The sequence below is a fragment of the Chiloscyllium plagiosum genome, unplaced genomic scaffold (assembly GCF_037043375.1).
Source record: "Chiloscyllium plagiosum isolate Xiang-an unplaced genomic scaffold, Cpla_swu_hap1 HiC_scaffold_5, whole genome shotgun sequence".
In the NCBI taxonomy this organism is placed as follows: Eukaryota; Metazoa; Chordata; class Chondrichthyes; order Orectolobiformes; family Hemiscylliidae; genus Chiloscyllium; species Chiloscyllium plagiosum.
In genome coordinates, this window is record NW_028270143.1 from 59312442 (window position 1) to 59334522 (window position 22081).

Below are 22081 nucleotides of genomic sequence, written 5' to 3' on the forward strand. Positions count from 1 at the left end.
GGAAGGTGATAGGTCGACATAGGTAGGGGGTGATGGTGATAGGTTGGACAGGGTGGAGCGATTAGGTGGGAAGGAAGATGGAAAGGTAGTACAGTTCAAGCGGGCAGTGATGAGTTGAAGGGTTGGATTGAGGATGAGGTGGGGGAGGGGAGTTGAGGAAACTGGTGAAGTCAGTGTTGGTGCCATGTGATTGGTGAGTCCCCTATCAGTCATCCCATTTTCCTTCCACATTCCTGATGGAGAGCTTATGCCTGAAATGTCGACTCTCCTGCTCCTCTGACGCTGCCTAATCTGCTGTGCTTTTTCAGCGTCCCCCTTTTCAACTCTGATTCTCCAGCATCTGCAGTCCTCACTATCTCTTTATTGCCCATTCAGGTCAGCTTTTCATTGGGTGGATTACAGAAGCATGATATGGGTATGTACCACAAAATCCTTTGTGCATTAGGAAGCCTGCCACCATACCTGTTATGAAGAACAATGGGGAAGTTCAGTATAAACTTGACACAAGACCTTGTGTGCACCATTGAGTTATTCCTTTCCAGCACATTTGTGAACCCAACCATGAAGAATTGTTCGGCTGATAGCTCCGCTTCCATAACAACACAAGCTACTTTCAACTGAAGTCAAGAGTATTAGAATGAAACATCAGACAACTGCCATTATGGCTATGGATTAAAGTGTGCAAAAGCTCTTTTAGGGTGTTGCAGTGTCCAGTCATTTGTATTTTTAACATGTTGTTTGGAAAGTGAAGCGGTGTTGGCTTTGTGGAGTATGAATCTGCTGTTCTTTGTTAGAAAGTGCTCACTCCTGGCAAAGGGATGATAAGGTGTGGGACGACAATAAAAGTGGAATTGGTTTTACAGTTACAGGAAGCTAAACAGAAACAGGGATAGGTCATGTAGTTGTTTGAGCCATGTTCTTCATTTGAGAAAAATGATGGCTGACCTTTCAGAGGTCTATCTTCCTGTACTATCCATTGATTCCCTCAGTGTTCAAAAATCTAATAATCCCAGTCTTGAAGGTACTTGATGACTGAGCATCCACAGCTTTTGGTGCTGGAGAGTCCCAGAGACATACGATCCTTTGAGCAAAGAATGCTTGCCTCATCATTCCTGATTCCTGTATTCCTGATGAAGGGCTTTTGCTTGAAACGTCGCTTTTCCTGCTCCTTGGATGCTGCCTGAACTGCTGTACTTTTCCAGCACCATTTTATTCCAGAATCTGGTTTCCAGCATCTGCTGTCATTGTTTTTACCTCATCATAATCCTTGAATACTGACACTTTATTTTGGGACCGAGTTCTGGGCTCCTCAGTTGGTGGAAATATCTTCTGAGAGTGTCCACTATTAAACTCGCTAATACTTTTATATTTATATATGTATACTAAACAGACCTCTTATTTGCTAAAATCTGGGTTGTAGGCATAGTTTACTCAATTGTTCCTCACAGGGCAATCCCCGATCCCCTCATGACTGCAGTCTGTTGAATGAAGATTTGCTATATTCTCTCTGAAGCAAGTGTACACTTTAGAAAGGAGATCCATACTGTACACAGTTGTTCAGGTCAACGTACCTTCTCGTTTGAGTATCTAATTTGTTTAAATGTATGGGTCCTTTAACCTTTTCCATGAGTTTGTGCAAGTAAGACAAATTAAGCCAATATGCATAGGCCTGTGCAGAAAATGTCCAATTGCGGTTTTGTGGGAATATTTCTCCAGGTCTGATCTCACCAAGGATTTATACAATTCCAATAAGTTTTTTTTGTGCCTGTTCTCCAATCCCTTGTAGGTAAAGATAAGTATGATAACGTTTTCATAACTGCCGATAGCTGTCTGTTAATGTTCTATGATTCATGTATAGAGACTCTCAAAATTTTGGAACACCAACATTTCCCATTCTCTGATTATTTAAACAGTATTTTTCATTGTGAGTTTTCACCCCAAAGTGGATAGCTTTCACAGTTGTCTACGTCATATTCCATCTTCCACATTCTTGCCACTCAACGATGGGTCTAAATGCTGCTTAAAACCTGCTAAAATTCTCTAGTTTGTCCAGTCCAGAGACAGATTTCCTATTGCCAGCACAAACGTAAAGATTCTTTTGACAATTGAATGGTGGGTCACCGATGCAATTTATTGGTGTCTTGAGGCATAATGAATAGACACAAGTCTGTTGTGATGTGGCAGCTACATTTTTAATACTTTACCATTCATTAGCTTTTGAAAGGAGAGAAGCAATGAGGGAAACAACATGTGGAACATTAGCCTCTTTTTTTTTCAACTTACATGTTTTATAGCTGATCCATTTATTTCTGCAATCACCGAAGAGGAAAAAAGTAAAATTTGGATTTTTTTCAATAATTTATGAATAAGTAATATTTGGTGATGACTTAGTTGCTAACGCACTATTTGTTGCCATCATTGCGCTGAGCATCAGTCATGTGAGTTCCAAAATATATGATTATGAAGAAAAAGAATCAAATGATCACACTCAGCTGATTTGTGACGCCTAGAAGAGGTACTCACTGGCATTTTTGGGTTGAGCTCAATATTGTAACATTCTTTTACTGAAATTGTGTTATGACTCTGAGTTCATCTTGCAGTAAATGCACGTTGCTAACTGCACAAGTTTTCTCTTAGTGAAACCCATGATTTTTAAGTATCATAATTAGGAGCAGTAGTATGTCATATGTTTCAGGAACGTTGTAGCTTATTCTTTATTTTGACACCATTTTCTCCCTGATCCCTGTTTCTCTTAGTTTACTTAGGACCCAAAAATCTACCAGTCTCAGCATTGAAAGCACTCATTGACTGAGTTTCCCCGAACTTTCAGATAAATTCTACATTCCCAAGATTCTAAATATTTACCATTGCATAGGCATACAATAAAGAATCTTTCTTTGGATTGACGTCCCTGCTGTTTCACATCGAATTACCAAATATGTGCTTAATGATCGAATGCCATTGTATGAACTATTAATTAGTTCTCAATTTTTAAAAAATGTACCTCTCTCGATTACTGATTTAGTAATAGGAGAAACAAAATGAGCAAGAAGTTGTGGGGTGGCCTTATGAACAAGTGGAAAACCCAGGGTTTGTATTTACTGTGGGTACACTAAATATGCCTTTTCTAGTATTTCACGAACTCATTGCATGGAATTTGTGTTAATAAGAGTGAAAGTGTCAGCATTCAGCATTATTACTGTGCAAGTCAGTGTCTGGGATTAGATTTTCCTGTCCTGATGGCAGGAAAGTGTACATCAGGCACGGAAGATCCAGTTGTGGACTCCATTCCCATTGTCTGCTGTTTTCATGAGTGCCCCGTATGGTGAACTTGCAGAATGCAGTGCCAGTGACTGCAATGCAGGAATAGTGATTTCAGAAACCCCTGCAGTTAACATGGAGTTAGGGTGGCTTCAGAAGACTCCTGAAGACATTATGTATCATAACAAGTTAGAAGAATGGGTATCCATAGGGGACGTCTATGCTGAACTCAAGAATTTTTTAACAAATAGGTTTCAAAGTTGCTAACTTCACTTCATTATTAAATGCTATAAGATAATTTATATTTTAATGCAATTATTGACCTTCATTCTAAGAAGTTAAGTCACCTTTAAATTGAGCATGATTATGTCAGTGTTCACATGTATTGTAACATTCAACCACTGGATAAAGAGCTTTGTCTTACTGAATTGTATTTGCGTTCAGATTTTATTGCATCACATAGACCCTTTGCTTTGATCTTTACATTATTTATGCAGCCATCAGTTCAACTTTTGATGCAGCAAGACAGAGCATCGTCCATTCCAGGTTTCATCTATTCACCTCAATAAGTTTTGTCGACACAGTTGTGCACTGAAATCTCCTTAAAATGCTTGGCTGAGCTCCAAAACTCTGCAATGATTCAGCTCAGCAGCGATTGTTCACATAAATGTCAAGTGGACTGTCAGTCTTATTTTTTATTGATCGTTTTATGAATTCCTGAACAAATTTTTACTATAAAATGGTTTTTGAATGAATATTTTTATTTTGACAGCATGACTGCATTTTTTTCAAATTATTTGAATGGCTGTGCTAGTTCGACAATTTTCTGAGCTGAAAGAATTTGGGTTTTTTTCAAGTGGAGTTTGAATTAACAATTTGTTTGTTTTGAAAGCTTTAAGAGAATTGAAATGACTTCCCAAAGTTGTTATAGGGCTCATGGTTTTGGTGAGTGGTAGATGCTGGGATGGGGCAGGAAATGTTTGGGGAAGTCAAGGGTAGTGGGTGTTCAGGCAGGAGGGAGTTGTGTAGGCCAGGATGCACATGCACATGTTCATGCACATAATAGGGCTGATATCCCAGCAAATGGAAGTGGAACACACCAGAGCACCTGGAGAGTGTTATCCATGAGGCCATGCTTCTCCACAGGGCATGTAGTTTCAGTCATGGCAGAACTAATTAATAGAAATCAGTGATTTGACAAATTTCATCTAATTGCACACTATTTATGCTGGAAAAATACAATGAAAACATGTAAGCCTAACAGAACCTTTAATGGCAATCTAGAAGGGAATGATGATGTGGTGGGAATATTACTGGAATCATAATCTGGAGGCCCTGACCAATACCTTGGAATGAGTGGGCAAATGTGACATCATGTGCTCAGGATCTCAGAAAAACAAATTTAAATCAATACATTAAAAGAGTCGATTAAGGATTACAAGTTGCGAATACTTTTTAAATGATGCATACAAGCTGCTTCCTTAATAACTAGACATTTGGATACAAAAGAAATATCATTATTCTGAGCTTATTAAAAAGCGTATTGTTCAGCTCATGATTGAATGTGATGTCCAAGTTTTCAACATCACTCTTTGAGAATGATCACAAAATGAATAATGCCAAGTTAGGCATAGGGGATTTCAGTTTGATGGAAAGATGAGAGAAGTTAATTTCCCTCAGAGCAGAGGAGGTTAAGGGAAGATTTCTTAGTGCGTAATATTGATGTGTTTTTGAGAGTATCCTTAAGTAGAATCAGCTTCCAATGGCACAAGGAATGGTAACCATATGATAGACCTAAGGCGATTGTTAAAAGAACTAGAGGTGGCATGTGAAAACATTTTTAAGGCAGAGTTGTTGTGATTTGGATTGCATTTCCTGAACATGAGAGAGAAGCAAATTCAACTGTGGCTTGGAAAATAGGCATGGAGAATTAAATGGCTTCCTTCTGTACTGTATACTCTGTGTAACTTTATTAATAAGCCCTCATGCCTCTGAAGGAGTAAAATAGTTTAGGTGTCCATGGGCATAAAGTAGTGCAGAAATAATTGGAACGGGAAATGGAATGTTAGCCTTTTATCTCAATAGAGTTGAGATCTGCAAGTGAAGTATTGAGGCTCAATTTTGTAGAGCCTTGAATAGACTCCATCTGGATTATTGCATTCGCTTTGGGCATGAATCCTCTGCAAAGATGCATTGCTGGATCTCCAGCATTGTAATATTTGTTTGAGTCTAGTACATTGTGATGAGGTGCTTAACATGAGAATGATTTGGTTGGGTAGATGCGGAGAAACAAGAGTAAGGGCGACAGTGAGCTTGGAGCTAGCTCATTAAAACAGTGAAATTGAGAAATACTTCTTTAAATTTAGGATTGTGAAAATCTGAACTCACTTCCTCAAAAGGAATTTAAAATTTTTATGATGACAATTGCAAGTTTTTTGTTTGAAACTGATTGAGGTGACATAGCTTGTTTGTGACTAAATGCAGTTGAAGTACAGACTGGTGATATTCTGAGCACTATATATTTTTGTAGCATCAATACATTTACAGTCCAAATTTGTGATGGTATTCATCTGACACACTGAGCTATCCTCATGCAACAATAGAAAGTACAGTCTCACTGGAGTTTCTTCATCACTCATTTGCAGAAACATCATTTGAAACAATTGCTTGCAGTCATAAATAAAAAAAACAACTTGCTAAATGTGATCATCTGACCTGTTGTTTTACAACACTGAAATTGTTATGATTGTTTCTTTTAACTGTTTCAATTAAAGTGAAAAATAGTTTTCTACTGCAAAAAGTAAATTTAATCCTACATAGTTTAGGAAAATACTTCAATTTAAAATAATGAAAAAAGTCTTCCAGTCTCCAGATCTAATGAACGGGTGGTAAGTTTAAAAGGGAACATTTACAACCTCACTCGCTAAGTAAAAAAACTGATGAGTTAAGATTGGAGAGTTAGCTCACTAGGTCGAGTTTGAGTGTCTAGGTCGAGAGTGTGGTGCTGGAAAAGCACAGCAGGTCAGCCAGCATCAGAGGAGCAGGAGGATCCACGTTTCAGGCATAAGCCCTTCATCAATTGGGCTTATGCCCGAAATGTCGATTCTCCTGCTCCTCGGATGCTGCCTGACCTGTGCTTTTCCAGCACCATACCTCAACTCTGAGCTCCAGCATCTGCAGTCGTCACTTTCTCCTGCGTTTGAGTGTCTGTAAAGGATATTGCTGGGTAAAGGGTTGAATCCTTTTTTTTGTGTCATGATCTCTCTGAATTGTTATATATATAAAAAACTTTTTCAGTGTAATAACCTTCTGTTCTTTTTGTTAAGTAGTGCATTAGAATATGAGAATGAGGAGCAGGAGTAGACAATTCATTCCCACAAGCCCCCTCCAGCATTTAACTTAATCATGACCATTCTCATCTCAGGCTCGACTCCACTTTCCTGCCCTCTCTCCATAACCCTTTAATCCATTGTTAAATAAAAATCTGTTTGTCTCCTCTTTAAATGTATTCAGTGTCCCAACAGCCACAACACTCTGATGCTGTGAATTCCACCACTTCATAACTGTTGGGGTGGAGCAATTCCTTTCTTACTCTGTTTGTCTTTTAGAATGTTAATGATTGAACACAAGGCACTGCTGTTAAGTTTTCACATCTACAATCTTTCTTTCGAAAATCAGACCATAAATTGTGAATTCTCCCAAATGTTTATTGACCTCATGGTGACAGAAGCATGGTTCAATCTTACTTTTTTGCCAAAAAAGTTTTGAGAACCAATCAAATGTGATTAGGCCCTTAATGGCATTAATAGCTGAACTTAACTTGGTGGTGGGTCAGGAAACAAATCACAAATCTTTCCAACCCGGACTTCATCGGAGCAAACATGGGAGTGTGGCTGGTCCCATTCTCCTTGGTTAAATGCTCCTCAACTGTTGATTAAATGCTTTGGTGGGAAGGCACTAAATTTCAGCCAACAACTTTTTTTTGCAGAAAATTGGTTTGGAAAAGTCAGCATGCCTTTCAAATGGTGCTGTGGGATCTTTATTGTCCAGGGAGCAGCCAAAGATTTAACGCTTCATTTAATAGATGGAAAAACATTCTAGCATGAGGAAACAGATGTTCTCAAATTTCTTCACTGTCCTTTTCCCGTTGGAATCCGCGTGTAAGCCCAGAAGCACATTTTGGGATCAAAGTTGTTCACTAATCGTGTGTGCAGATAGCTGGTTAGTTGAAATGCAAGATAACTGTTGTTTATGAAAATGCACCCCAGCTTCCAGGAAAGGAGGCAAATTATTGTCCACTTGTATGGTGACGCAATGTTCCAACTGTTGGGGTTTAAAAAGAGTCATAAGAATTTTGATATTTCACAATTGCATAAAAAGGAACTGTCAGGGTCATATGATAGGCAGCAAGGGCACTGGCTAAGTAAATGATAAGACTGTTTTTAATATCAGTGTATGTTGTTGGAAGCAGCCTTTCTGGAAAGGAAATCAACTGGAATTTACAAGGGCCCTTTTGAACTGATTTAAGGTATGTTTTATGTAGAAAAATGCGTTAATCTGCTTTCTGAGAGCTGAAGATGTGTGCAGCACTATCAGTTCAAGGTGTGAAATTTCACCCTGGGCAAATGTATCACGATTAGTCACAGTCAATAATTGTTAAAAATCACACAACACCAGGTTATTGTCCAACAGGTTTAATTGGAAACACTAGCTTTCGGAGTGCTAGTGCTTCCAATTAAACAGGTTGGACTATAACTTGGTGTTGTGTGATTTTTAACTTTGTACATCCCAGTTCAACACCAGCACCTCCAAATCACAGTGACTATTGTCTTCTAAAATATGTTGAAGCAGTCAGAGACAGAGATAAAGAACAACTGAGAGCAGCAGTAGAATTTATGTGGAATCTTCGTTAATGTAAAATGGATGGAAGTTTTATATTTGCATGCCCAAAGTTCAGAGATTGGAATGTTTTTATAGTGACTGGTTAAAATCATTCACAGTCCAGATTCCAGGCTTTTTTCTTTTTTTCAAAAACTCATTGCCCTTGGATTTCATATGCATGTCAAAGATCAGGGACATGAAGAGCAGTCACCACCCAGAGACCTGTATAACAAGGGTCATGACTGTTCAGTGCTGGTGTAAAATGAATGTAGTTTGGGCCACTTTTAGGGACCATAGTGCTGTGTTCAAGAAGTGGCTGAAAGAAATTAGGTTGGAACAGGGCAGGAAGTTGGTCTGTGTCCATTTGGAGTTCTTCAGAGTTCTAAGAAGACAATCAGTACTTTGTTTAAAAGAAAATGTTAAGCATCTGTATGGAGCCAGGAGGAGCTTTGTTTGGAAAAAAGATCTCCAAGCCGAAGGCTTTATGAGGGACTTGGCCCTTGAGTATTTTGAAGGTAACTATTTCTTCACTTCAGTTTTAAATACCAAACTCTCCCTGTTGTGATGAGCTGTTCAAAGTGAATGACTGGAACAGAGTAAGGGAGAAAGACAGTAGACTTTAGTTTGATGAAATATTGTAACTTATGATCTGCTGAAAACTCCCAGACAGTCACGATCACAGCAGAGGGATAACAGACATGTCATATTTATTCCACAAAATGTTTTCTCTACCCCCCCCCCCCCCCCCCTCCCCCGCCCCCTTCTCCCCCGCCCCCTTCTCCAATGCTTAAGGGCATAAACATTTTCAACCCTTACAACTCTTGCTGTCTAGTGGAAGATGCAGTCAGATGGAGTAGGAGCAAGTACAGAACAGTAAAATTGGCGAAAGAGATACGCCAAGAGAAAATTAGTCAGAACTGGACTTAAAAACTCTGCTTTCTTTCCAATCATGCTGCCAGACCTGTTGAATTTCTCTAGCAATTTCTGTGTGTGTTTTAGATCTCCAGTAGGTGCTGTTTATTCTGTTTTGGCAAAAGAGATACGTTTATCTGACTGATTGTGTGTACTTCAGAATGAATCTCCTGGAGAAGCAGTGTATTCGTTTCGAAGTATTACCTTTTTTTAATACTCATCATTCCCTCTGGGAGGGAGGAGAAAATGGTAGAAAGGAAAGGGAACAGGGATGGTTGAGGAAAGGGAAGGGAGAGTGAGATTAGAGGATGTAGAGAGGTGTTCATTATGGAAAAATGCTGTCAAAGTTGGTTCCTCAGCTGAAATGTTGCTCAGTGTTTGGTTGGGAAAGTTAATGGTCTGTATGCTTCACTCTCTCTATGTGGGTGGAGGTGAATGGGATACGGGGGGTGGTGGCAGTTACTGATGGGACTGGGTGAAAGAACACGGTTTTAAGGCAGCTCATTGTCTGGTGGTAGGTATCTTAATGTTGTCTGTTCTGGCTCAGTATGGTAGATGGTGTGAAGTAGTAGGGCCATGTGTATAGTTGCAGCTTTAGATGAGAAACTTTATCCAGTGGTATGGGTTTATTGGTAAAAGTGTTTTGAGAAAACATTGTTAAACCGATGTGGAATGAGTGAACATTGTGCAGATTGATATTGCCAGAGAATTGTTAACATAAAGATAACTGACTTTTGGGTAGTCAGAAATGGGCCACAGCTGTAGTCAGTATTGCCGTCTGCAATATTTTCTTTAAATATCCATGATTTTGCAAGCTCACTGTTTGGTGGTAACAAATTCCTAAAGCTCTAAATTATGCAGTGGAATTTGAATGTTTTCCTTGTATTTTAAAGTTGTGAGAGTGAACAACCTGCTCAAGCTTTTCAAAATCTCACTGAGGGAGCTTATTTTTCTTACTATGTATAATTTACATGACCACTTAACAGTGTATTACAGTTCTCGTGGATTAAAATAGTATTGGACAAAACACTTTTTTTTTCTCTTTCCTATCTTTATTACTCAGTCAGAAACCATGACCAGTAGGAACAAGATTTTAATGTCCCTATGCCTGCAGACATATGCACTTTTCTGTGTTTCTATGGAGAAACACAACATTAAAGAGCAAGATTTGCATTAATTTTCCTGCTGCATTTGATCAGTTAATGATCTGGACAAGGTTAAAGCTGAGTGTGGAATTTCTTTAAGAGAACCAACTATTAACTTCAGAATGAAGAGAATTAGAAGTCTGACATCAAGTTACATAGTGACCTTTTCAATATCTGTAAGTAACTCATATTTTGTGTATATTATGCATGTAGTAAATTTAAAAAATAAAGACATTTATAATCTTACAGAGAGTGCATGTAAATTTAGTTAAAAAGTGTTGGGATTGATTCAAACAAGGTTACAGCACAGTGATCTTTCATGTTTTAATTGAAAATTATGACAATCCTTTAATCTCAAATGTTTCCTTGTATTATCTTGCATTTTCTTTAAAGTGTAGGATTTTTGTTTTGGTTTTGGTGAGGAAAAGGTACAATGTGCAGCTTCCTGTATTATTTTTAATGGTTGCCATCTGTTGACAATGTGACTGGATAGAGATGAAGCAGGAGATGGCATTGACACTGATATAGAACTTTGCTTGATTATCCACTATCGGAGCAAGGTGGAAGGAAAGAGTTTGACAGGGGAGCAGCTCTGCAGGTAGTTGAGAATCCAAGTTGAGACATGCTTTGGCTTAGTCTTCCCATGAGTTCAGTTAATCTGTAGTCTTGTCATAATAGTTGGGGGCAACCTTTGAACCCTTGTCAGGTCACAGATGTAAGTTCATCATTCAGATTGCTTTCTTCCATTTGTGTTTTCTTCTGAAGCCTCGGGATGTATGTAGAAGTGAGGTGGAACAGTTTCCAGAAATATATTTGCTCTGATCATGTAGGGTTAAAACTGCATAGTGGTGAGGATTATTCATTATCTGTTACACATGACTATGATGTAAGCCTATGAGAAGGTCCTAATGTGGGTGCTAATTGAAGTAAAAAGCTTTGTCTTTTGATAGTGACATTGTAAAACAGTGACTCAGTTCAAAGGTAAAATCATATTTTATGAAATAACGAAGTTTCAACAGTAACTTCCTTTCTGTTTTGTTCACAGCCTGATAACTCGGATACACTTGTAAGCCATGTCACCAGTCCGGTAGGTAACGTTTGATTTCATGATTAAATCAGAATTGATTTGATCAGCAAAAAAAAACAAGTTCTGTTTGTGTCTCCAGGACTAACAGCATTTGTTCATTTTTAAAGAATCTGTATGGTTAGCAAAAGACTTGTAATGTTCTGGCATTATTTTGTAAAATTGTCTTTAGTTGAGTATTCCGCTTCATTCCTTGAAATGTTTGGTGTGAAATGATGGAATTTGAATCCACATTTAACCATATTTTAGATTGACCTCTTCATGGTCCTGTTTTTCTTCACTAATGGTTGTTGCTCTATTACAAAGTTGCCAGCTTCATATCATTTGAACAACTTGAAATGCATCCTAATGCTCTGGGACCTGGGCACAGCACTGTTTTAAGCAAATACTCCTTTGTATTTATCAGGGCTTGTCTTGAAAAGGGTTATTGCTTGGGAAATCATAATGGAGTTACATTTCTTCTGAAAAATGGCAGATTCTACGATCAGTTGAGGTTAATTGCTGCAAGAAATTTCAGTGGATTGGCAGGTGCTTCAAAGTCTCTGTCTCTGACACAAAGAAGTGCCAAGTTACCAAACAGAAGAACAACCACAGCAAATAACCATTGTTTTTCAAATTAAGATTGCATTCTATATGGTATCTCGAGGCTGCAAACCTGGAAGAGGAGTTTCCTGGAGAAACGATTTCCTTAATATTTGACAGATTCAAACACAGCCATTTAATATAATGTTAATATAATGCATTTTAAGAGTTCTGGAATTTCAGTTCCATGTGTGGGTTGGCATCCTTTATTATCTGCCTCAGTAACTTCACTTTTGGATATTCCTTCCAGTTATTCTCCATCACTGTTTAAAGCAAATAGTGGATACTTCATCATAATTCTTGATAGTATTTTTTTCCGTTTTGTGGAGGAGGGGGTTTAAAGGCCTGGGTGGCATTGTAAATTTTAGCATTACAGCCCAAGGGGGATGAGGATGTTGCCTTTTTGCTAGCATTTGGGGTCCACTTGGACAAACTCAATGCAGTTCTGTAATGGCAACATCTCGTAGTTCAAGGGTTCAATTAACCCGAGATCAAATGTGCATGACCACTGAGGAAACGTGGTGATAGTATAGGAAATGGAATAATCATTTTTTGCAGCTAAAATTGCTTTCATGCATCTGATAACACAGCAAATTGTTGAGTTAAGCTGGAGAGAGTCCTCCTGTCAACGATGTATCTGCTTAACTTGATGTAGGTGCATTTACTTCAAGTGGGAAGTTGTTCCCTTCTGTGATGGATACATTTTAGTGAGCAGGAAAATTTTGCATGGATGTAAAATTGCTCGCTGAAAGTTACTGTTAAACCATTGTCTATTTATTCAAATTATTGCATTTTAATTATGCATTGCAGAACATCAACTAGAACATAGAACAGTACAGCACAGGAGCAGGCCCTTCAGCCCACCATCTCTGTGCTGACCATGATGTCATTTGAAACTAGTCCCATTTGCCTGCACATGGTCCACATGGCCTGTTCATTTCTGTCTATATACTTCTTAAACTGTTACACATCATTGTAGTTTTGTTCTGATAAAATAATATGGATTCAAAATTGATCAAACATGGTTTCCACCACTTAGATGGTCCTTGCTTATGTCAGAAGTCTGTCAATTATCAGCAAGCCAGAGACATCAATTACAAAGCTGCTGCTTAAACCATGTTAGGCACACCAAATATTTCGGGCTGTTCAAGCAGCTGTTGGCAGTCTGTAATTTGTATGTCATTATATTACTCCCTACTTGCAAGCAGGAATTTTGTTTTGAGAATTCCTCAATTAACTTTGCTTCACAGATAAAAATGTCTCAAACTTTTACAAGAACAAAATTACTTTTAACAAGCCTCCTGGACTCTCGCCACTGCTACAAACCCTTCTTTTCAGCTTGTTTAGTCTGAGACCGTGCTTTATTTTAAAATAAAAATAATATACTTAGATCCTTTTTCAAAATCTCTGTCTTCTCGAAGCAACTGTCTGCTGTTTTTTGTGATTTTCTTCATCGGTTACAGTTAAATTTTATTTTCATGTATTTTTTGACATCCAGTGCAATAGCATTGGATTCTGTGATGTGTTAGAAAACATCTTTTCTCCCATCTTTCTTGTACAAGCAATTCACCTTTTTAAATTGGTGAATGTTCCTGTCAGTGATCATTTGTCTTTAGTCATGTTTTCACCTACTTTGCATAAACATATACTTGTCAGTAAAACAGACATCAAGAGTGGGAATCCCAGCTGATTACTTAACCACCCCACCCCCTTCCCCACCTCAACCATCATTGCCGAGGAGCAAGTGAATTTTTATTTCCATTGTTTTGAAGTTAACCATCTATTGTAGTTGGTATTCCAAAGCATTTTTACAGGGAAACTTGAAAACAAAATGTGAGTTAATCATCTCGAGGCTTTTCTCAGTCCAGATGTGCTTTTTACCCATCCCTATTTTTGGGCAAAAATTATTTTAAAATACCATAACCATATTCTAGACTTGACAAACAAATACAGCAGTGAAAGCTGAATGAAAATATACAATCGCCGGATAATGTAATTACCCAAGAAAAGAGCAATGCAAATTGTCATCAAGTTTTGAAGTCTTTGAGAGGTTTACCTTGGGACAAACCAATTGACTTTATGTTTACCATCTTCAACATTCACTCTCTCTAATACTGATGCACAATGCAGTTGTATGTACCATTTACAAGGTGCACTGGTGCAGTTCACCAGGATGCCTCTGACAGCACCTTCTAAACCTATGGTCTGTCATCATCTTGGACGAGAATAGTTGATTCATGGAAACACCACCACCTGCAAGCTCCTCTCCAAGCCACACAACAGTCTGACTTGGAGTAATATTAGCATTCCCTCACTACTACTGGGACAAAATCCTTCCTAACAGCATTGTAGTTGTACTTGCATCCCATGGACTTGAAAAATTCAAGAAGGCAGCTCACCACCTCCTTCTCTAGGGCAGTTGGGGATAGATAACAAATCCTGGCCTGGAGAGAGAGGGTATGAATGAGTAAATGGTGAAACAAAAGATAAGAGAGAAGTTAGGGCGAAGGAATAAGAAATAGTGGAGAAATGAACAAAATGAAAATTGGGTTTAATATTTCAATGGTTATTTTTGAATCTTTAAAGCATTAAAAACTGTCAAAAGTAAAAGCATTAATTTAGAAGAGAGAGAAGTGAGGGGGCTTTAGTGGAAAGTTGGCATGAGACAGAACAAAATACATTCTCACCAATAAAAGTTCCAGGAGGTAAATGGAAAAAAAAAGAGGAATGTTGGCCTTCGTAAGCCAGACATGACTTCAGCCACAGAAAGTTTTATTGATTTTAGTGCTCAGATCGAGCCTGTCTAAGTAGAATGAATGACAAATTTTGTACTTACTATTCAGTCCAAAATAAATGAAAATTGAGAAAGTGAGTTTTGTAGGAGTAGTTATTGAATTGAGGTGAAAGAGTGCAATCTCAAAAGGTAACCTGGGAATAAACTTGCACATTTCAGTTTGTAGACTAGGATTTAATAAATGCTTAAAAAAACATTGGCTAATCAATAAAAATGGTATGGACCATAGAATTGTTTGAACAGCATGAATTTCAAGCTGGTTACATTGAGTCGGGATAAAGAGTTTGGTAAATGATCTCTGGGTCCCAAATTTGTCGCTGACTTAAAAAGGGTGGAATGATGCCATCATATTGGGGACTGCCAGAAAATTGTGCATTGACCGACATATCTTACCTGTGGTGGAAGACCAGTTGAACTTCTAAATCATGCTTTGCCTTATATAGGAGCATACAAAGGTAGTGTGGAGAAGTCACTGACCCCCTTAACCTTTGCAAAGTCCATCACTCCCACCTTTCTTGTAAAGTCATAGAGATCTAGGGGACAAAAAAAGGCCTTTGATCAATTGTGCCCACACCGGTCAAAAAAATAGCCACCTCACTATTCTAATCCCATTTTTCAGAATTGGCCTGCAGCTTTGTTTGCCTTTTGTTTGGGAAAGTGAGAGGAAACAGTGTATCTGCTTTAGGCCATGAGCACAACAAACTGAGAGCTGTGACTAATGTTAAAAAAAGCTTGACACTTAAGAGTTAAGCATGAGGCAACCATCATAGCTTCAGGCAATATGATGGTGCCCTGATGCTGAACTCAAATTTTTGACTTTGCAGGTGTCAGAGTTTAGATACTGAGAGAACCAGAATCATCTGATGCACTGCTCCACTGCTCTGTAAAGTTTGGGAGGGAAATTTGGTCCTTTGGTATCTCTAGACCTTCACTATGTAAGGGCTCCACCATCCGTCTTTCCTTCTATCAGCCTATGTAGCTCTCTGGTACCTTCCTAACTTGTACCACTGCTTGTCATGTCACCGTGCCAAAGGTGAAATGATTAGAAATTTCACTCTTCACCAGTGGTGGGAAGACCAGCATTTGGCAACCTCCCTGAAGAAGAGTACAGCTTAGAAAACATAAGTCAAATGCATAGTCAATAATCATTAAAATTATCTTTAGTAAATAAATTACAAATGTTGGAGGTGAATGTGTTATCAAACAGAAGTTCTCAGAATGCTCTCAAAAGATCAATGCAGTGACTCCTCCTTAAGGCACAGTTTACCAAGCTGTTCTGCTTAAGACTTTAGGAAATGAGTTATTTTCAGAGAACAGTTTCAATACTTAATAAATGCAGTACAAAAGACTAGTATCCAACCCAATTTAACACTGACCTGATCACTTGACCAAGTTGAACATCGCAGTCTCATTGCATTTAAGACACACAGTACTCTGACCAATAAAGGAAAGCATACCAAACATCACCTTCACAATCCTAACTTCCTGTGACTCGACTTCCAAGGAGCTATGAACCTGCACTCCAAGGTCTCTTTGCTCAGCAACACTCCCTAGGACCTTACCATTAAGTGTATAAGTCCTGCTAAGATTTGCTTTCCCAAAATGCAGCAAGTATCTAAATTAAAGTCCATCTGCCACTCCTCAGCCCATTATCTCATCTGATCAAGATCCCATTGTAATCTGAGATAACCTTCTTTGCTGTCCACTACACCTCCAATTTTGGTGTCATCTGCAAACTTACTAACTATACCGCTTAAGCTCACATCCAAACCATTTATACAAATGACGAAAAGTAGTTGACCCAGCACTGATCTTTGTGGCACTCCACTGGTCATGGGCCCCCAGTCTGAAAAACAACCCTCCACCACCACCCTCTGTCTTCTACCTTTGAGCCAGTTCTGTATCCAAATGGCTAGTTCTCCCTGTATTCCATGAGATCTAACCTTGCTAACCAGTTTCCCATGGGAAACCTTGTCGAACGCCTTACTCAAGTCCATATAGATCATGTCTACCACTCTGCCTTAATCAATCCCCTTTGTTACTTCTTCAAAAACTCAATCAAGTTTGTGAGACATGATTTCCCATGTACAAAGCTATGTTGACTATCCCTAATCAGTCCTTGCCTTTCCAAATACATGTACATCCTGTCCCTCACGATTCCCTCCAACAACTTCCCCACCACCAAGGTCAGGCTCTCTGGCTTGTCCTTACCACCTTTCTTAAATATTTGCACCACGTTAGCCAACCTCCAGTCTTCTGGTACTTCACCTGTGACTATCGATGGTATAAATGTCTTAGCAAAAGGTCCAGCAATCACTTCCCTAGCTTCCCACAGATTTCTAGGGTACACCTGATCAGGTCCTGGGGATTTATCCACTTTTATATGTTTCAATGCATCCAGCATCACCACCTCTGTAATATGGACCTTTTTCAAGATGTCACCATCTACTTCCCTACATTCTATATCTTTCATGTCCTTTTCCATAGTAAACACTGATGCAAAATACTCTTTTAGTATCTGCCTCATTTCCTGTGGTTCCACATAAAGGCCGTCTTGCTGAACTTTGAGGGGGAGAAAGTGAGGACTGCAGATGCTGGAGATCAGATCTGAAAATGTGTTGCTGGATGATCTTTGAGGGGCCCTATTCTCTCCCTTTTGTCCTTAATGTATTTGTAAAAACCCTTTGGATTCTCAACTCTATTTGCTAAAGCTATCTCATGTCCCCTTTTTGCCCTCCTGATTTCCCTCTTAAGTATATTCCTACTGCCTTTAATACTCTTCTAAGGATTCACTCCATCTATCCTGTCTCTGCCTGGCCTATGCATCCTTCTTTTTCTTAACCAAACCCTCAATTTCTTTAGTCATCCAGCATTCTCTATACCTACCAGCCTTTCCTTTCACCCTAACAGGAATATACCATCTCTGGACTCTCGTCATATAATTTCTGAAGGCTTCCCATTTTCCAGCCGTCCCTTTACCTGCGAACATCTGCCCCCAATCAGCTTTTGAAAGTTCTTGCCTAATACCATCAAAATTGGTCTTTTTCCAATTTAGAACTTCAACTTTTAGATCTGGTCTATCCTTTTCCATCACTATTTTAAAATGAATAGAATTATGGTCGCTGGCCCCAAAGTGCTCCCCTCAGTCACCTGCCCTGCCTTATTTCCCACGAGTAGGTCAGGTTTTGCACCTTCTCTAGTAGCTACATTCACATACTGAATCATAAAGATTTCTTGTGCATACTTAACAAATTCCTCTCTATCTAAGCCCTTTACACTATCACAATCCCAGTCAATGTTTGGAAAGTTAAAATCACTTACCATAACCACTTTATTATTCTTACAGATAGCTGCCATCTCCTTACAAGTTTGTTTCTCAATTTCCCTCTGCCTTTTAGGAGGTCTATAATACAATCCCAATAAGGTGACCATCCCTTTCTTATTTTCTCAGTTCCAACCAAATAACTTCCCTGGATGTATTTCCAGGAATATCCTCCCTCAGAACAGCTGTAATGCTATCCCTGATCAAAAACGCCACTCCCCCTCCTCTCTTGCCTCCCTTTCTATCCAGTTGTATTCTGGAACATTAATCTGTCAGTCCTGCCCATCCCTGAGACATGTTTTTGTAATTGCTGTGATATCCCAGTCCCACTTTCCTAACCATGCCCTGAGTTCATCTGCCTTCCCTGTTAGGCCTCTTGCATTGAAATAAATGCAGTTTAATTTATCAATCCTACCTTGTTCTCTGCTTTGTTCTGCCTGCCCTGACTGTTTGACTTGCTTCTTTTCTCAACTGTACCAGTCTCTGATGGTACGGAAAGAGATCAATCTCCTGGGGATCACCCCTCTTTACTAGTTTAAATCCTCCCGAGCAGCTCTAGCAAATCTCCCTGCCAGTATATTGGTCCCCTTCCAATTTAGGTGCAATCCGTCCTTCTTGTACAGGTCACTTCTACTCCAGAAGTGATTCAAATTAATCAAAAATGTGTATCCTTCTCCCATACACTAGCTCCTCAGCCATGCATTCATCTGCTTTATCCTTCTATTCCTGCCCTCACTAGCTTGCTGCACCAGGCGTAACCCAGATATTACTACTCTTGAGGACCTCCTTTTTAAATTCCTGCCTCACTCTTTGTATTCTCCCCTCAGAATCCCATCCTTTCCCCCTTCCCTTTGTCATTGGTTCCAATGTATACAATGTCCTCCTGCTGGGCCTCCTTCCCCCTTGAGAACATTCTGAGACATCCTTGATCCTGGCACCAGGGAAGCCACACACCATTCTGATTTTTAACTGCTGGCCACAGAAACGTCTATCTGTACCTCAGACTAGAGAGTCCCCAAACACAATCGATCTCTTTGAACCCGACGTAACCATCATTGCATTAGAGCCAGTCTCAATACCAGAAACTTGGCTGTTCGTGCTACATTCCCCTGAGAATCCATCACCCTCTACATTTTCCAAAACAGCATACCTGTTTGAAATGGGGATAGTCACAGAAGACTCCTGCACTAACAGCCTACCTCTTTTACCTTTCCTTGAGTTAACCAATATATGTGACTGTATCTGAGACTTTTCCCCCTTCCTATAACTGCCTTCTATCACACTCCCTTGCTCTTGTACATTCCTCATTGCCTCTAACTGTTGCTCCAACTGTTCCATTCAATCTGATATGATTCGCAACCAACGGCATTTATTGCAGATATAATCCTCAGAAACCCGTAAACGGTCCCTCAACCCCTACATCCGACAAGAATAGCGTATCACTCTGCTATAGGCCATTTTTGGTTCTTCCAATCCACAGACCCAGAAAATACCACCATCTTATTCCTCTACAAAACACTGCTTCAGGCTAACTTAATACTTATGGCTTATATTTTTAAGTTTAATCGAGAGACATATCTCAATAAAACATATTATTAAGAAAGAACCCACTCTATTCACTACTGCAGATTTACAACAAGGCACCAAGGCCACACTTAAAACTATTCACTTATCTGTCTCTGTCTTGTGACGTCTCCCAAACAGGTTCCTCCAAGATCAGTTTTGAATTTCACTTTGTTAATTTTCCGAGACCCACTCTGATGTCCAGCGATACATGAAATCAAATAGCAAAGGCAGTAACTGCGCAGGTACAGTTGTGCAGTTGGCAGTGTGGGTTTCTTTCTCTCTCTTGCACTGACCTCACCTTTGTCTGTACCTCTCACTTTTAAAATTGCCATTGTTGTGACTTTTTTTTTCTTCAAAGCTCCAAAACAGTACAACAACACATAAAACAGTAATTGCTGCTACTGGAATTCAAGGAACTCGCCTTTAACACTGAAAATACCTCAATAAAGGAGCAACCTGTTCCATTCAGAGATTTTTCCTGTCCTCCATCTTGGATTACCCAGAGGTCACAGGCAGTTCATTGCCATCACATATGCAACAGCTAACATATTTTCAACAGGCAGTTTCGATCATTTGTATCTCAGATTAAATTTAATAATTGGCACTGTGTTCATCGCAAAAGCATCCATTACAATCTCACTCAGAGTTGCTCCAGAACATGAGCAGCCTTAAGCAAAAACTACCACATTCATTTGCAAGTAATTCGCTACCTCAGAGATTTTAAGCTTTTCTTGGTCCTTTGTTGACTCCTTTGAAACTGATCTGTCTTTTTACAGTATTTTTCTCTTTCCTTCTCTTCAAGCCTGCATCTCCCACCTCCCCCACCCCTAACTTGAAACCTTCCATTCTCTCATTTCCCCTTGAAATCTCTCTCTGTCTTCCACTCACCTCACAGCCATTTGCACTCTCTCTCTCTCTCTGTCTCTCACCCTCATGATGCCCCCTATGTGCCCCCATTACGCTTGAGGTAACACTGGCTCACCTGATCCTTTGCCTCCCTGGTATCATCCATCTCCCTGGCCCATTTTTCCTCTGGCCTCTTTCATGACCCTGTTTTCCTTTCATTACCTGCAACTTTCTAACTGCAAAAAAAACCTGAATCACAAAACAGTAGCACCTATGAGAAGATAATTGCAGTGTTGGCCTTTGTTTTAAAGCGAATGGAGTGAAATGTAGGAAGGTTTTGCTAAGACTATATAATGCACATTCAGACCACAGCTGGAATACCATGAGCAGTATGTAGTAGCATTGGAGATATTCCAAAAAAGGCTTAGTCATTTGATATGGGCCTTATGAGAAGAAATTGAGTAGGTGTAGTTTTGACACATTGGAATGTAGAAGAATAAGTAATAAAGTCACAGAGATGTACAGCGTGGAAACAGACCCTTCGATCCAACTCGTCCATGCCAACCAGTTATCCTAACCAAATCTAGTCTCATTTGCCCATGCTTGGCTCATATCCCTCTAAACCCTTCCTATTGATATACTCATCCAGATGCCTTTTAAATGCTGCAATTGTACCAGCCTCCACCACCTCCTCTGGCAGCTCATTCCATACACGCACCACTCTCTGCATGAAAATGTTGCTCCTTAGGTCACTCTTGTGTCTTTCTCCTGTCACCCTAAACCTATGCCCTCTAGTTCTGGACTTGCCCCACCCCAGCGAAAAGACTTAGTCATTTATTCTACTCATGCCCTTCATGATTTTATCAACCTCTATAAGATCACCCCTCAGCCTCTAATGCTCCAGGGAGAACAGCCCCAGCCTACTCAGCCTTTCTCTATAGCTCAAATCCCCTCCAACCCTGGCAACATTCTTGTAAATGTTTTCTGAATCTTTTCAAGTTTCACAACATCCTTCCATTAGGAAGGAGACCAGAATTACACATGCTATTCCAAAAGTGGCCTAACCAATGTCCTGTACATCCATAACATGGCCTCCAAACTCCTATACTCAATGCTCTGACCAATAAAGGAAAACATACCAAATGCCATCTTCACTATCCTATCTACCTGCAACTCTACTTTCAAGGAACTATGAACCTACACTGCAAAGTCTCTGTTCAGCAACACTCCATAGAACCTTAACATTCCCAAGATCCCGTACTTGGCAGGGTAGATGTAAAGAGGTTATTCCTTCATCTGAAAGAGGTTCAGACCAGAGGGCATTATCTCAGTGTAAGGGGTTACACATTTAAGATAGACATTAGAAGAAATTTCTTCTCTTAGAGAACAATACAACTGGAATTCTGCAGAGGACTGTAGAGGCTGGGTCATTAAGTATATTCAAGATCGAGTTAGACAAATTTTATTAAGTCCAGGAATTGAGGGATATGGGGCAAAGGTAAGGTGGAGTTGAGGGTTATCAGATCTGCTGTGATCTCATTGAATGTCTGAGCAGACTTAATGGGCTGACTGGCTGACTTCTCCTCCTACACCTTATAATAACGACAGAATTCATTGGAAGGCAGGTTTCCTGTTGTGTTGTCATGTTACATCGTGACCTGAATTTCTGCTCCATGTATCTCTGCTTC

General features: G+C 39.5%; 1 protein-coding gene across 8 annotated transcripts in view; it reads left to right on the forward strand.

Moving 5' to 3' along the window:
* The window catches only part of LOC122549908 (tensin-3), a 439923-nt gene that overhangs the window by 247783 nt on the left and 170059 nt on the right, over window positions 1–22081 (forward strand). For 3 of the 8 annotated variants that reach the window (XM_043690124.2, XM_087987223.1, XM_043690125.2), the window contains one exon: window positions 11245–11286. The exons of 1 other annotated variant lie outside the window; for it this stretch is intronic. In XM_043690124.2, coding sequence (XP_043546059.2) covers window positions 11245–11286 — 42 coding nt within the window. Of the gene's footprint in view, window positions 1–7718; window positions 7790–8240; window positions 8658–10117; window positions 10376–11028; window positions 11048–11244; window positions 11287–22081 lie in introns of those variants that run through there. 4 more of the 8 variants (XM_087987224.1, XM_043690128.2, XM_043690129.2 and 1 more) reach the window with 4 other exon arrangements.